Source organism: Syzygium oleosum, unplaced genomic scaffold (genome assembly GCF_021117445.2).
Source record: "Syzygium oleosum isolate NSW1041296 unplaced genomic scaffold, Sole_v2.1 Sole_v2.15, whole genome shotgun sequence".
NCBI lineage: Eukaryota > Viridiplantae > Streptophyta > Magnoliopsida > Myrtales > Myrtaceae > Syzygium > Syzygium oleosum.
In genome coordinates this window covers 8,750,204-8,766,425 of record NW_026607499.1, presented here as the reverse complement: position 1 = coordinate 8,766,425, position 16,222 = coordinate 8,750,204, and the positions used below count along the sequence as shown (strand labels likewise).

The following is a 16,222-nucleotide window of genomic DNA, read 5'->3' as shown; positions in this document are numbered from 1 at the left end:
AGAAAGTGTCAAATACAACCCCACATATTTACATTCTCTTTAGTGACAAAGGTAATTCCCACCTAAAATTAATACACTGAATCGCTTTTGTTCTCACTCCACCCAGCACTGAAGCCCAAGGTTTGAACCCTTTTCATCTCACGAAGAAGGGGAATACCGATGCGACAATCTCCCTTTTGACATATACAATATAAGCTACGGTCCAAAGGATCGCCACAAGCAAAACCACTTTTAGCGATGATATAGAGGGACCAACGAGAGAAGCGTCCTTGAAGTATCCAACTAGCATCATTCATGAAAAATCAAGTTTGGATTTTAGTTTCATAAATTTAACATCTGTTATCTTGAATGGTTTAGAAGGTAATACCAATGCAACACCCCCAAAGCTCATCACTTAATCGATCTGACCTCCATACACATTAACAGAAGAGATCGAATGCAAAAGTTCGTCATTCAAAGAGAACAATCAGAGAAAGTTTCCAGAATAGCCTTCCAAGCATATGGCTCATTTTCAACAGACCTAATCTTTCATTTTTCTGTTGGCCAAGACAAAATCGATATTCCTACAGAACAACCAATCTTCGACAATGCATTAAAAACAAATGCCCAACCTTGAAACTTGATTGACTCTGGCGACAGGTCACAAGACGTAAGACTCCACAAATTGCGGCTAGATTCATAGAGCTATCCAAATAACATTAGCTGGTCAGATTGGGTCATGAAATCTGGCGTACCTTATAAGATGCAACAAAGTGCCAACACTTTGACATAAGTAGTCAAGCAAATTTTAGGTGGAGATGCTTTGACTGTTGAAATATGAATAATCCATAGGAAATGATCCTGACACACCAGCTAATCTTCACATGTATGGAGGAAGATTCTAAAAGCAAATATGCGCAATAAAAATCTCCTTTATGTAAGGAAGACTGCTAGTGGTGTTTTCAAATCGTACATGGGGAGACAATCGGAAAGCCCTTTCAAATTAAAGGCATGGAATTCAATGATCTCACGATCGTAGTTAATTAAGTTACCATGGATAAATTTCCTTTATCTTTCATTGATAGAATAGAATAACCAAATATACGTCCAAGAGAAAAACCTTCTCCTTCCGTGCTCACTATTCTAACTCGCCTTAACAATGCCAATAACAATGTAAAAATGACGAGCAAAACCACATTATAAAGAGCCCAAATAAGAAAATAACCAGAAGTTTCACGTAAAGAAACCCTACATGATATCTATATGACTCATCCCGCTGCTTACACCGCGATCTGCTGTATTCTCCTCCTCTGTGGGCTGACAAAGGCAACTCCTATCTCCATGGATGGTTTAGCAACATGAGTCCCTCGAACTCCGTTGTCCCATTTCGACTAATGTAGTTTGTCACGATATATTTTCTCCTCTACACCCAAACATTAATATTGGAAACCTTGAAGTGCAGAAGTCTCGTGCCAAGTGCGATTGCCTTCTGTTTTCCTCTCCAGATAGTGCAACCTAATCATTCAAGGCAGAAACATATTCAATGACAGCTAGCATAATGGAACATACATTCAAACTAACCTCCATACCAGTCAATTTTCAGCATTTCCAACCTAAACCAACTACATCCAATTTCATTGAACACAACTGTCTCCTTCTAATAATCAACTAAACAAAGTTCACTGAACCTGACGAAATCAAGAACATGCAAGTATAAAAGTAGCGAGTACTCTGTGAGAAACTATATTATGAAGGATCTCCAATACATTATCACAAGGAAGCAAATTCGACAGTGATTGACAGTGGCAATTTTAACACTCATTGATTTAGCAGACAGAAAATGCACTCAAATTGGCAACAACCGTTTGCTCCTCAGGTGTACATGGTGAAGCCACCTTGTCTCCTTGAGAAAAATATCAGTCGCCTGACCTATTAGCTAGGATACTAAAAGAAATTAAAATCTCCAAAATAGAGCAAGAACACAGCTCAGGAACCAAATGATCAGACATAGCTGGTTTGGGTATTCTGATGGCACAACTCTGAGAATCACTAATTTAGCAAAAAAAAACTCTGAGAATCACTATAATGATATTTCTGAAAAGCATCCTTCAAAGAACACATTCGCTATGTAAAAATTGAAACAAAAAAAAAGTCAAGATAAAAAGAGCCTCCCAAATGCACTTAAATCAAACCATCTTTATGCAAGCTAAAGCCACTACTTACCACAGTTATCAGTAATTCAGTCCTCATCATCGGAGTTGTCAAATGTGATTTTCTTAGCTTTCGGAGCATCTGCAGTAATTTCTCTGAAGTGAGCTCCATAAAGCTTTGATTCCTGCCAAGTGAGAAAAGAACATGAAAACAAAGATAGCAATACAGTTTCTATGGTAACACGTGAATAGCACGACCTTGAAAGAACTTTGAGTTAACAGCTTATTTTTTGTTACATATGTGGTAAAACCACATAAATTACTGCATTTGGAAGACAAATTAATCAAAATAGTACGCATCTTCAATCAGATTAAGAAATAGTAAAACTACATCAATGAGATAATTGCATTTGTATGATGTAGGACATTCATTCAGTAGAATGTAAATTTTCAATCAGACCATGAAATGCAGAATTACTCAAAATATATATATAGTTATCAAGTTATCAAGTGAACAGAAAATTAAAATTTGTAATTACAATTGATGGACTTTCTTTCACTACTACTGTATAAAATTTATCTAAGTTATCAATAGGTAACTTAATGATGAATTCTCTTTCTAGTAGATTCGTATAATCAATCTGATTGGTTAATTTTAACGGAGAAAGGTAGTGGAATGGAGCATTCTGATAGTGTGCCATGCGGCTCAAGAAACAAAGCTTCATTCTGATCACTTTACTAATTTTGCAATAGATTCTACTAATTGCTACACAGCTATTCACAGACTCTGCAGCAAGATGACCTCAATAATGTTTGGCCTAATATGCTCCACCAAATTAAGAATGCTGGCAAGAAAGGAAGCATCATACAAAATTGCTCGAACAAAATGCAGCGTTTCTGCAAGGAAAAAAGATGCGTGAAAACACACATACCTTCTTCTTCACGTGAGTACCGAACTTCAGAAGAGAAGCAGGCACAACTTGCCCAGCTTCTCTGAGAACATTGACCAGCTCCCCAGCAAGCCCCTGTCAGCAACCACAGGTCAATCATCATCACTGCTAATTCCTAAGGCAAGAAATAATCCTAGAGACTTTCATAGGTAACCTTGTTCTCTTTCGTGAAGAATGTGTGTGCTACACCCTTATTTCCAGCACGTCCAGTCCTTCCAATTCTATGGACGTAATCCTCTGTTGTTAGAGGAAAACTATAGTTAATCACGACCTCAACATCCGGAATGTCCAATCCACGAGCAGCAACATCAGTGGCAATCTGCAGACATATCGGGCAACTCAAGCTTTAAGGAATTGACCACCACGCAGCAAAAAGAAATCATGATGCCTGACTGCTGTTAAGGAATTGCACTAGTACTCCATTGACCTGACTACTGTTTAATTGTTTGAAAAAAGTTACATAAGCGACAAAAACTAAAACATTGGTTGATAAAACATACCATCAAAGGACAGGTTCCCTTCTTAAACAATTGTAGTGCCATTGTGCGCTGATGTTGTTTTTTATCGCCATGGATAGATACAGCATTCCAGCCTCTATAAAAAGAAATTGGAGAATGAGACAACAAATGTACGATGAAGGGTTAGAGATGCATTAGTTCATTCACTTAGCCCATTTCATGACCTGACTTGACAGGAAAATACCTTGCTTGAAGCATCTGTTCTACACGAGAAGCTTCATTCTTGTACAAGACAAAGACCAATACCCTGTTACTGATAAATGGAAAAATCGACGATATCAGATGGTGCAAGATGTCATTGCTACTGCAAAACTATAAAGATAAACTATTGCGCATGGTTTCTGTTAGCTTTGCACAAAACTTAAGGGGTAATAGTTAAAAGAGGCCCAACCTATTTAAGCTATAACATACAGCAGGATCAGATTCAGAATAAAAGACCACAAAACAAGATTCATAAAAGCAATAGTATGTATAAAAAATAGATAGTACCTTTTGGAACTGTGATACTTTTGTAAAAGGGTAACCAAGCGTTCATCACGTGAACGATCATCTAGTACCTGCAAAGGCAATCGAGCGAAACCAACATATGACAAATGATGTCAAGAAAAAAATAACCAAAGCCAAAATTTTGAATCCATACCTCAACTATCTGCATAACATCATGATTGGCAGCTAAATCCTCTGAACCTATAACAACCTGAAAGAGAGCTAATCATTCTTGCCAGTTTACTCGTATAGATTAATAAAAAATATTGCTTAATCATGAGGATGCACACCTTAATTGGGTTAGGATCCATAAACTCCTGTGCTAATTGATGAACAGGAAGAGGCCATGTAGCACTGAACATTACTGTTTGGCGAACTGCAAAGACGAATTTGCACACAAAATTAGAAGGGAACAAAATCGCCCACCTAGTTCACATGTAAGTTCTACGTACAGATACAAAGTCATAAGTCGCAAAATTAATCAAATTTACAGTAAACAAGATGTTGTAGAATTCGAATTAAAGACTGCCAGATTAATTATACTTGTGCACAAACCCGGATGGTCAATAACAATGAAAAAGGTTTAAGATGACAAAACTACAGCAAAAATTATAGTAGCGGAAGTCAACTGGTAAAAGTAAGAAATAAGTAAAGACACATTTTGCAACATACCAGAACATGTGCTGCTCAATATAGAACGAACTTCTGGTTCAAAACCCATGTCAAGCATTCTATCTGCTTCATCAAGGACCTGAAGACAAAAAGGAAAAAGAATTAATAGACACCGACTTTGTTAGAAATTCCTACGCCACATATATATTCCAATCAGTTGAAAACTCATTATAAAACACAAAGCTTGTCAAAGAGCAATATGACAGGCACCTGAATGACACATTGACAATCAAAACTCCTCAATACCAAGCTTTATGACCGTGATAACATTAAATAACATGACACAGAGAAACACCATAGGGAAAGTCTACTTACCACAAAAGCTACTTCATTTAAGCTGCAAACACCCTCTTCAATCAGATCCTTCAAACGACCAGGAGTTCCAATGACAATATCCTGCGTACAGATTAATAGGAGTACTCCATGAGTTAAATTATATTAACTTTCTAGATGATATACAGGCACAAACAATGAACAATTTCCATTTTTGCAAGTACACCATCAGAAAGAAACAATGGCAACTCTTTCATGGCAACAACCCCAAAGAATACATGCAAATCTAACGTTAATCATAAAGGGCAGTTAAGACCATTATGGATTTCTACGCAGGACAGTACAAATTGTGAATCCTTTTTCGCTTAAAATTCGTAATATATCTCAAATTGTTGTCAAGCATTTGACGAACATTCAAAGGTTAGAGTACATGAACTTTAATCACCAAGAACATATTTGAAATATGACAACTACTCAGATTAGCATCAGCAAAAATACGGCATGTGAATATTCATAAAACAATGACAGATGTAGAAAAGATTAATATGCACATCCTAATAAAGTAAGGTGACTTACAACACCAGACTTCATAGAAGCTCTTTGAGGTTCCTTGGGGGTCCCTCCATACACACATACTGATTTCACACCACTAGCTTTTCCAGCACCAACCAGAACATCTGAAATCTGGGACCAAATCAAGAAGGCTATAGCTTGTTATCTGTTTAAACACTTTATACTAATTACAAGAACCAGAATATGTGTACAGCGCAGCAAAATTAGAATAAAAGGCAATGAATTAAGTGAGAAAATTAAGTACTGGCATAGGCACCTACTTTATTTCTCGGCACCTGGATCTGCACCTACTTTACTACACCTTAATTGCATAACAACAACAAAGTCAATTACCTTGGCTTAAACTGCGTGCCTTGTATATGCTAATGCTACATATTCTTGTTTTCACTTATCTTTTCTGAATTCCTACTATAATAGTATCGAACAAATAGCTCCACTTCTGAACACATCTTCTTCTGGAAGTGAAAATTCCCCTGTAAATTTGTCATGTGACTACACGCCATTTCGACCTAACAGAAGCCATGATATCCACCCATTTTCGCGATTACAGATTCACAATAAAATAAAATTTTAGTGTTGTAACCGCATCTCAGACTATCCAACCATTTTCAGAACAACCTTCACGCGCGACTGCCAAGAGTTTCGCTGCAGAAATTCACGTAACTAATCTACAAAACACCGGCATCCATTCCTGCATCTTTACTTTATGTTTGTTGATCAAATTCGGACGCACACCAACTCTCGAAACATGCTCTCGATAACTCACTCACAAAAGAATGGCAAGCATGCAAACAATACATACTTCCGTCCTAACAAAACAAGAAATGCATCAATCGTAAAAACGTACTTGTTGAGCCAATTCCCTCGTCGGTGACAGCACAAGGCAAAGCGGACGCCTCCCCTTCGACATCATACCCTTCCTCTTGCCCAAAACATGCACAACGGCTGGCACTCCAAAGGCCAGAGTCTTACCTAAACCACAGAAATCAGTAAAATCCTCACCACACGACGAGCGCGAAACCACTCAAATAGAAGAGCTGAACTAAAACCTCAAAACACCACCTGAACCGGTCGCCGCGATCCCAATAAAGTCGCGTCCGTCTAGCAAGAACGGCCACGCCCGGGACTGAATCGGAGACGGCTTCGCAAAGCCCTTGCAGCATTCGAGCACCTGTTCCGGCAGCTTGGCGTCCGCGAACGACTCCACCGGAGAGTACTTCGGATCCTTCACATTCCTCCCGCTCACCACCACATTGCCGCTCCTAACCTCCTCGTCTTTCCCATCCGCAACAGAATAATCAGCCACTCCGGTCCCGCCATTTTCGATCGCCTCGCCCGCGGCTTCCCTCTCGCGCCTCTTCTTCTTCTTCTTCTTCTTAGCAATGACGTCAGCCTCAGCTCCGTCTTCACCGTGCTCCTTCCTCTTCTGGCTCGACCGATTCAGCTCCTCCGCGGATTGGAGGTCTGAGTCTCCGTTTCTGTCCTTCTTCTTCTTCTTGTCCTTCTTCTTCTTCTCCTGCTCTGGCTTGAGGTCGCGAACGTTCGCCTCCTCGAGGACACTCGATTCGCTCTCCGTCGACGACTCCATCAGCTTTCTGCCCATGGCTGTCGCCGGAGCTTTTGCCGAGCAGGAGGAGACGGTGGAGTCTTTCTTTTTGGGGTGGGCGAGGAGCGAAATCGGTGCCAGTTCAGGAGAGGGGCAAGCGGTGGGGTTTTATTCTAGGGTTTTGACTTTTTTTTTTTTTTGACTGACTCGCCGGTTTCGGTTTCTCTTTTTCTTTTTCTTTTTTTCCTTCCACTGTTTTTTGTTTTTTTTGTTTTTGCTAGAATAGCTCCTTTGATTTTTATTTTTTTTGCTAGAATAGCTCCTTTGATTATAGCATGGAAAAAAAAATGAAAATTAGAAACTTTATAAGCAACTAGTTTAGTGCCGGAGGAAATGCCAGTCAAATCCATTATTATATCTATAAATATCGAAAATACATTTTTGTCAATGTGCCTCTTTCACTATAGGTGAAGTTGGATTATTCATTTTGGGCACAAAAAAAAAATAACAAAGTTGGTTTTATTTGTGTTTGCAAGTTATATTCATGTCGTGTCGATATAAAAGTATACTAAATATGTAGACTCGAATGCAATACGATTAGTTAATTGTATCCACCACCTGATCGGCACGAACACGACTCGAAAATTAAGGGATTCACACGGTAGGACTGTGTTATATGATTCAACAACGAGTTGACGAGTCAACACGACTGCATGTCATGCTAAACACACGAAATCAACTCATCGACATGAAATCAACCGACCAACACGAACCCGACATGAAATATCCTCAATATTTTCTAATTTTTATTTACGAATTGTTATAGTTTGTAAAAAAATCACGTTCACAACGAATGAAATATCATCATTTCAAATCTTAATAGTGAGTAGCATGAAAAGAATAATCTTTTAGCTCATTATGTCTAAAGGGGTCACACGTCAACATTTATCCGATGATTTAAACGGAGTAAATAGGTCAAAAAAATTTCAAGGGGATATATGTCATGATATTTTAATCGTGTCTTGAAAATGAAGCAAACACAATTAGTCTCGGGTCCCGTTTGGTTCAGCTTTGAGAATGAGCTTTCGGCCTCGAAAGCCCCTTTCCAAAATGCTGAAACGTTTGGTTCAGCATTCGGCCTAGCATTTGGAATGCTGAACCCAAATTTTTTGTCCCCAAACTACCCTCACTTATTTTGGCTTGTTCCGGTTTTGCCCATTTTGGTACTGTTCATCTTCTTCGCGCCCGGCGAGGGCGGTCGATACCGGATCGTGCCGGCGAGAGGCTGGTGAGGTCGCACGACCCAGGCGACGGCCGCCTAAGGTCGTGCGACCGCCCAGGCGCCGGCTGCCTGGGTCGTGCGACCCTCGTTGAGGGTCGCCAAGCCTCATGCGACCACCGCCAGCGGCAGATCTAGCTCGCTCGTGGTCACTCGACCTCGGGGACGGCCGCCGGCGCCAGATCTAGCTCGTCGGCTCCGGTGAAGGGTAGGATAGGTTTTTTTTTTTTAATAAAAAAGATAATTCCCAAAGCCCTTTTGCAAAAAAAAAATTTACCAAATACTACTTGGACAAAAGTAGCTTTACAAATGATTTTTTACCAAACGCTACTTGCATTTCCCCAAGGGACTTTAACCTAAAGGTATTTGCATTTCCCCAAATAGCATTTTCAAAGTTGAATCAAACGGGCCCTCAATCCGAACTCACCAGTTCCGTGTCGTATATCAGTCGTGCTATCGTGTCGCGTCAGAAACCGTCGCCCTTACGTCGAAGCAGGTACAAACAGTTAATGCAAAATGAGTGTTTCAATGACAAAGCAACTAAAGAATAAGAAAAAGAAAATGACAATTTTCACCGGATCGTATAATTAAACCAAAACAAGACTACGCCATGCAAAAAGAAATCTTAAGTTGAAAATAAGGGATAAGATCTCTTATTAAAGTCGAAAGTTTTCTGCAAGACTGTAGTGATGAGATTCTTTGGAGAGAGAGAGAGCCTGAGATGAGTTTCTGCTTGATCAAATAATAAGAAGAAGAGATCATCAGCAAAACGAGACGAGATTGACCCCCAACCGACCCTCGGCCGGTGCCCACGCTACCCACCACCGCTTTCGAATAGCGCCACACACCAGCACGAGCAAACTCCAAAGGGGGAGATGATGTGATCAGGCGCGGCGCAATCCCACAGCTACCCCACCTGCTCCGACCAATGAGGTTCGAGCACACCAACAAGCGCTCACGCGAGGCTCCTCCGCGCTCACGCGTTTCCGAAATTCAAATTTTTGAACGAATAATCATTGCCCACGTGGGGTGCGGTGGGGTGGGGGTGGGGGGACCTCGCTCCCTCCCCCGAAACAGTGGCAAAAACGGGTAAATACGAGGTACCTTCAGGGGCAAAGGGAAGACCCGATTTCATTTTTTGGGTGGATGTCCCGCGTAGCAGCCAAGCCAAAGCCAAAAGCCAAAAGCCAAAAGCCTAGAAGAAGAAGAGGAGAAAACACTCCTTTGCTGCTTTAACAGCGCACACGGATCCCACGCATCACGGTGTTGCTCTCTTTCGGTTCAAAATCCCTCTCTCTCTCTCTCTCTCTCTCTCTTCTCTCTTCTCTGGCTCTAGGGGAGGGGACGACGAGCTTTCCGCTGCCACCATGAATCGCCGCCACGATCCCAACCCTTTCGACGAGGAAGAAGAGGTCAATCCCTTCTCGGTGAGTCCCTCTCTGTCTGTCCCCCCCCTCTCCCTCGCGCAGATCTGCGCTTCGGTCGCTGCTTTTTTTCTTCTCGCGCGCTTGCGCTTACATCGAGCTCCGCTCGCTCTGTGTGGTCGGATTCCGTAACATGCGAGAATGGTTTCGATGCCGGAGCCGAATTCCGTGGTTCCGCGAGGGGGCGCGTGTCGGTGGTTGTGCCGTGTTTGGTTTTTTTAGATCTGGTTCTGCTGTGGCTGTGGTGCGCGGTCGTGGTCCGATTTTGCGGTGATGCTTTGATTCGAGGTCGGCATTGTCGTCTCTCGCTGTGTGGGGGTGTAGATTCGATTCGTTAGCTGCGGCTGAATTGAATTATCCGAACTAGTGGCTCACTCCAGAGTGTGTTGCAGGTATACTCCTCGAGGTGTTTAGCCTTACTTTAGCACCCAGCTTTGCTAGAGATCCGGTTGTTGAAGCTAGTTTCCACGGGAATATAGGGTACATCTATTACTGCCAAAGTCAAAAGTTTCCACAACTCTTAGTGTCAGTAAAAGAGTATGGGTCGTGATTGAAGTGTCTTGTCACCGGCAAATTTAGAAATGATGGTGCATTTTACAGGTGAAATAATGTAGGAATAGAAGAGTACAAGATCAAGTTATCAAAAGATTGGACTTTGCCTCTAATTATTTTGGTTCGAGGTTATGGGGTCATGCAACTGAACCGAAGAATAGAGATGGCTGGAAGACATGGCTCTCGAATGTCTAATGTGAACGTAACCGATATTTGTTTATTCGAGAAAAACGAACAAGTTCAATTTAGTATTGTTTTATCCTGTCTCTTATCTTTTTGAAATGATTTGAACATGCTGAATCCCTGTAATGAAAAACAAAAAAAACAAAAAAAAACTGGACAAAAAATCCTTATGTGCCCCCGGTTGATGATCCAAAGGCTGACAAGTAGTTTTCCCCATGGGTTCGCACAAGAAGGCCAGGCACAACACAGCCTAGACATTGCCCATTAGGGCTTCAGCAATGGGCAGTGCTTGGGAGTGACAGTGTGATGTCATCGCGTTCATGTCGGTTATTTGTGAAATTTTGTGTCGGTAAAATATTTGTAATAGTTCGATTTTGATAAAAGACAGGTCAAAATATATCAGGTCATTGTGGTTTTGAGTTAATCGTGATGGTACTATGTTGTCTCTGACTGTCAAATTATTTTTTCATTATTGAACAATTGCCCCCTTAGCATTCCAGGGCCACCCTTTCCGTGTTTGGCCTGGCTGGACTGGACCAGCTCTTGTGTTGTACTGTAATAGTTGGCAGAAAGACTTTAGTGGGTGGCATACTTGCCCAGCACAACCCACTATACATAAAATGAGATTGAATGTGGGGCTCTAATTTGGTTGTCCTTCATTCATGTGCATGATTCTAGTTGGAGCAAGGGTCTTCATCTTACAGATCTTCTAGGTCAATTAATTCGGATCATTGCCAATACTGAGACATTGCACTTGAAAGTTGTTCTGTGCATTGGATAAATGAGAACCGTTGCTATTGTCTATCGGTAGCCCAATCACCTAAATTGGCATTACCTCTTGAATTTGGCTCATAAATCCTGGGCTTGCATATTGAGTGTAGCTGCATAAACCGTATTATTCGGTCGTTTCAGTATGTTTATGTCGCCCTATTTATCCATTTGACGCTTATCTTGGAATTTTACAGAAGGGTAATGCTCCAGCATCAAAGTCCCGTCTTCCTCCACTTGCATCCGAACCCCTTGGCTTTGGTCAGAAACATGATGCAACAGTGGATATACCTCTGGATACAATGAATGTAGAGCACTTCCTCTTTATGTTTTTTCTGTCTCTATGTTTTGTTCTTTTGGTGATACTTCCCGGAAGCTCGAAGTTACGATTCCTGGTTACATTTACAGGATTCCAAGGAAAAAGTGAAAGAATTAGCTTCCTGGGAAGCAGATCTGAAAAGAAGAGAGAGGGTTAGTGATTCATTCCACCATTTTTTCCTTTAGCCAAATAAATCGAATATAACATTTGCAATTATGCATTTAACATTAATTCTTATCTTCTACAGGAAATAAAGCGAAGAGAAGATGCTGTTGCTAAAGGTATCCTTGTTACAATTGCAATTCCGTCAGACTCAAATAATTTTGATTCATGAGCCTTTTCCATTATAATAGTCAGTGATGTCATGTGGGTTACTCACTTGTCACAATGTATCAGCTGGTGTCCCATTGGATGATAAGAACTGGCCCCCCTTCTTTCCAATTATACATCATGATATAGCAAATGAGATACCAGTCCATGCGCAGCGGCTTCAATATCTGGCTTTTGCAAGTTGGTTAGGTATGCCTACTTGAGGCAACTCTTCTGATTTTAATTGTCGCTACTTTAAGCAAAAGCTGTTATATTGTAAGAAAATCCTTTGGAATGGACATTTCCTACAACACTAAAGGCATCTTTGAACTATTTTTAACATGCCTTGCAGGTATTGTTCTTTGCCTTGCTTTCAATGTCATTGCAGTGACCGTGTGTTGGGTTAGGGGCGGGGGTAAGCTTTTTTCATTTGACTTTTCTTATTGATGTTCTTTATATGAAGTTTTTTGGTATAGATTTAGGGATGAGGTCTGATTTGATTTTTCTCACGAGTTCTGCAGGTGTCAAAATATTTTTCCTTGCAATTATCTATGCATTGATGGGATGCCCACTGTCCTATGTATTGTGGTACAGGCCCCTATACCGTGCAATGAGGTCAGACTTGGTTAGACACATGGGTTTTGTGGAGTTTCCATTACATATTAGTTGTATCATTTCATTTAAGCATTTAAAATGTTTGTATCTACAGGACTGACAGTGCATTGAACTTTAGTTGGTTCTTCCTTTTCTATTTGGTGAGCCTTCTTCTTTGTTATTTCAACTTGTGAAGGATTTGGGGTTTGAAAATTGAAAATCTAAGGTTGATAGCACCGCCTTTGTGTTAGGTTGCTTATGGTTTTAATGTCTATGGTTTTGTCCATACAGCTACATGTTGGCTTTTGCGTATTTGCTGCTATTGCTCCACCAATCGTCTTTCATGGGAAATCACTCACGTAAGCTCTTATATACTTCACTTTATTATCCTGAAAATTTATTTGCTGGTTGTTGGAACTTCTCAGTAAGTGTTACGAGTGGGAATAGATGGATTAAAACCATGTTTGCTTGCCTTGTTTAAGCTACAATTCCTTCAAAATTATCATTAGCTGACCCCAAGTACCCAGCTCTTTGCTAACAAAAGATCTCTCTCTTTTCAGGGGTATTCTCGCTGCAATTGATGTGTTTTCTGACCATGTGTTGGTTGGGGTATGTTTTCATGCACTCCAACTTTTTTGTGCCTTCTAATGATTGCTGCAAAAATTGATTTATTTTGTGCATGTCCACTTACTGTGACAAAGGATGCATGGTGCCTAGATTTATATGTTTTAGGTTCATAATCTCCTAGCTTTTGGAGACACAAAATTTATTCGATTCAGCAGCTGTTTGGGTTAGTGCCGGACTTCGTACCAATTGCGTATGCTGCTTTCCTACATAGTGAACAATAGGATACTACACGCTTGAGTCAAGAGACCAGTTAGTGTTGTGACAGAGAGCTGGATGAACCACATTGTTATTTGGCTTTTGGCTTTCAGAATTCCTCAGGAGTCGAGGAAAAAAATTTCATGGAATTCTTCATCATAGTAAATAAGTTGGTGATTTCTGGATGTGTGGAGGAGTGTCGATATGGCATGTATTCCCATTTATGTAGTCCTCTGGTGAATAACATAGTTTATGCTCTCATCAACCAAACTTAGAATGCATGTTGCTCTCGGGATGTACCATCTCTTTGACGTGTGCCTCTAAGACCCTTGAAGGAAGGAATATCGTCAATCATGTCTATACCTATTTGAGCAATAATCCCTGCATTTTAGGATCTTTTTATTGAAATTGCTTTTGGGCTCTGTTTCTTTCCTTTGTTATTCCTGTTAACTTTTCGGCAAAGCTGACTGTTACTTTGGTGCAGATTTTCTACTTGGTTGGGTTCGCTTTATTTTGCTTGGAGTCACTGCTGAGCTTGTGGGTTCTTCAGGTGAGAATTTTGCGTAGTGTCTTGTTTTCCAGCATCTGCAAAGATGAGAAAAGGCATCATCTAGGGTTTCTTTCAGTTGCTTATTGAAGAACATCTTGAGTTGAGCAACAGTCGAACTGAAATATCTTTCATGTTCTCTTTGCTGTCCAGAGTTTTTTTTTTACTTAACCTTGAATTAACACTCTATAGAATCCTCTCCATCATCCTAGCCCAAGTTTGGGCATCGATATCTTTGTCAGTTCTTATCTACTTGGCACTGAATGGTACAGCTTCCTAGCGGTCTTAATTAAGTGAACTAGAAAGCAATTTGTCATGCATTTCTTTTATTGAAAGGGTTAATGAGTAACATCCAGAAGTCTTGTGCTGAAATCATGTAACATGTTGTAGCCAGCTGCATAGAACATACAGTATGAGTTCTAGCTGATTTTAAGTCAACACGCAGTATGAAAAATATTTTCGTCACAGCACTTCGGACTGAGCTAATGTCATCTACACACCTTAACGGATGGAAAGTTTTGTTTAGAGCTTGGACAGGGAGAAATACAATAGCAATCATGATGAAAAATGTATTTACACAGGTAAAGGAGAAAGGGAAATCAACAAAATTTACCTGATGTTTACCTAGAAACTCCGTGTTTTAGTTCAAGATATTGAATTGGAGAGGCTGGAGTACTCAAGATAACAGTACATATGATTTGCCTTACTAGTTTTTGCATTTGGCATACACTGAGACTCTTTCCTTCGTAAACAAGTTTCTTGTCATCCTGCTTATTACTTTGTTTACTGTTGTCTGCAGAAAACCTACATGTATTTCAGGGGACACAAGTGATTTTCGATCCTGGCATCACTGGCTTGGGTTAGTCAGCCATTGGATGTTCGAGCTGCTTTATTATGATGAGATATGCTCTTTCTTTTGTAATTATTATATTCATTTACACAGTCATGAGTACACTCTGGTAATGTACCTTCCCCATTTTGGGGAGATTCGAATTTGCCGTGCCTTTTTCCTTGGTGATGTAGTTTTTAGTATCCTTGGCTCATCATGCCTGCTTCTTGATAGTATATTAAGGATTTTAATACTTCATATGTCCCCCAACTATGCGATCCCTCTAGCTGTGGCTAGGGAAATGGAATATCTACATTGGGGATGCAACATTCAAACCACACTTTAACATCAAGCCTCACAAGTCACAACAGTTCTAAACTAGAATTTCACTCTAGAAGTTTCTGACTTCGGGCTTGCAAAACTATATCCAAATGATCATAGCATATTATGGTTGATTGTTGCAAGAGGAATCTAGGGATATATGGCACCTAAGCTAATTTTTGCTGCAAAATTTAAGGTATTAATTCAGGCTATAATCTTCCATTCATATAATGTGATATGCGGCACAAGCGGATTGCGTGCATGGTGCTTCTCCAGTTCAGGTGGGAACTATTCTCCACTGTGAAAAGTTTGGAATGGGCCTCGGCCCGTCCTAAATAATAAGTGAAAGCCAACTTAGACATCCTTCGGAAGCAGGCCACGCAGCAATCACCAGACCAGAGTTCGCTGCAAAAGATCATCACTGTGCTTGCACTGGATGGTGCAGCGCGGGTTCACCACAAACAATTCCAAACCTTGATGTACGAATAGGATGATGTACTTAGGGCCCGTTTGGTTCGGCTTTTAGAATGCTCATTTGGGGAATGCAAATACTTTTAGGTGAAAGGCACTTGAAAAAATGCAAATGGTGTTTGGTAAAAAATTATTTAAAAACTACTTGGAGAAATGCAATTGTGTTTGGTTATTTCTTTTTACAAATGGGCTTTGGGAGCTTTTTTTTTTTTTTTTTAAATTTTTAAAAGTACCCTTCGCTGGCTCCGGCGAAGAGCTACGGCTGCAGGCGAGCCAGATTTGGCGCCGTCACCGGAGGAGGCCTGTGGTCGTGCGACCTTAGGCGGCTGTCGCACAGGGTCGCGCGACCCCATGGCCGTCGCCACAGGGTTGCACGACCCGGGCGGCACGGCACGGGTGGCGCGACCCGGCGAGCGGCGGCACAGGTGGCGCAACCCAGAGCGGCGAGGTCGCAGCGACCCCAGGCGACGGCGCACGGCGGTGGCGCGACCCCGAGCGATGGCGCTGGGCGGTCGCGCGACCCTAGGCGGCCGTCGCTGAGAGTCGCGCAAACCGGCGGCGACGGCCTTGGTCGAGCAACCCCAAGCGGCCGTCGCTCGACCCGGGGCCGTCGCCGCCCGGGGTCGCGCGACCTCGAGCGACGGCCCACTGGGGTCG

General features: G+C 41.4%; 2 protein-coding genes across 3 annotated transcripts; one reads left to right on the top strand and one right to left on the bottom strand.

Moving 5' to 3' along the window:
• Positions 1-1,027: 1,027 nt before the first annotated feature.
• Positions 1,028-7,307, bottom strand: LOC115675495 (DEAD-box ATP-dependent RNA helicase 5). 2 transcript variants are annotated; one of them, XM_030598189.2, is made up of 14 exons: positions 6,664-7,306; positions 6,449-6,573; positions 5,605-5,712; positions 5,071-5,151; positions 4,756-4,834; positions 4,374-4,459; positions 4,238-4,294; positions 4,087-4,154; positions 3,782-3,850; positions 3,580-3,673; positions 3,234-3,398; positions 3,062-3,154; positions 2,203-2,314; positions 1,028-1,494 (listed from the first exon to the last, which is right to left on the bottom strand). In XM_030598189.2, exons 1-13 carry the CDS (start codon positions 7,202-7,204, stop codon positions 2,219-2,221), a joined length of 1,662 nt encoding a protein of 553 aa, XP_030454049.2. In that variant the 5' UTR covers positions 7,205-7,306; the 3' UTR covers positions 1,028-1,494; positions 2,203-2,218. The 2 variants fall into 2 exon arrangements, with proteins under 2 accessions (XP_030454049.2, XP_056174477.1); XM_056318502.1 differs by lacking the exon at positions 3,782-3,850 and having other exon boundaries at positions 6,664-7,307.
• Positions 7,308-9,645: 2,338 nt separating this feature from the next.
• On the top strand, positions 9,646-15,026 carry LOC115675514 (secretory carrier-associated membrane protein 4). The gene is made up of 12 exons (XM_030598217.2): positions 9,646-9,853; positions 11,551-11,661; positions 11,762-11,824; positions 11,920-11,953; positions 12,069-12,191; positions 12,334-12,396; positions 12,503-12,596; positions 12,691-12,736; positions 12,867-12,934; positions 13,136-13,184; positions 13,882-13,947; positions 14,744-15,026. Exons 1-12 carry the CDS (start codon positions 9,794-9,796, stop codon positions 14,774-14,776), a joined length of 810 nt encoding a protein of 269 aa, XP_030454077.1. The 5' UTR covers positions 9,646-9,793; the 3' UTR covers positions 14,777-15,026.
• The last annotated feature ends 1,196 nt before the right edge of the window (positions 15,027-16,222 follow it).

Excerpts from the sequence above, each read along its gene's own strand:
- LOC115675495 (XM_030598189.2), bottom strand. The coding sequence starts at position 7,204 with ATGGGCAGAAAGCTGATGGAGTCGTCGACGGAGAGCGAATCGAGTGTC. Across the intron at positions 5,713-6,448 it reads CGAGGGAATTGGCTCAACAA|ATTTCAGATGTTCTGGTTGG; the intron begins GTACGTTTTTAC and ends ATTTGGTCCCAG. Across the intron at positions 4,295-4,373 it reads TGGATCCTAACCCAATTAAG|GTTGTTATAGGTTCAGAGGA; the intron begins GTGTGCATCCTC and ends GCTCTCTTTCAG.
- LOC115675514 (XM_030598217.2), top strand. The coding sequence starts at position 9,794 with ATGAATCGCCGCCACGATCCCAACCCTTTCGACGAGGAAGAAGAGGTC. Across the intron at positions 11,662-11,761 it reads TACCTCTGGATACAATGAAT|GATTCCAAGGAAAAAGTGAA; the intron begins GTAGAGCACTTC and ends TTACATTTACAG. Across the intron at positions 12,935-13,135 it reads TTTCATGGGAAATCACTCAC|GGGTATTCTCGCTGCAATTG; the intron begins GTAAGCTCTTAT and ends CTCTCTTTTCAG.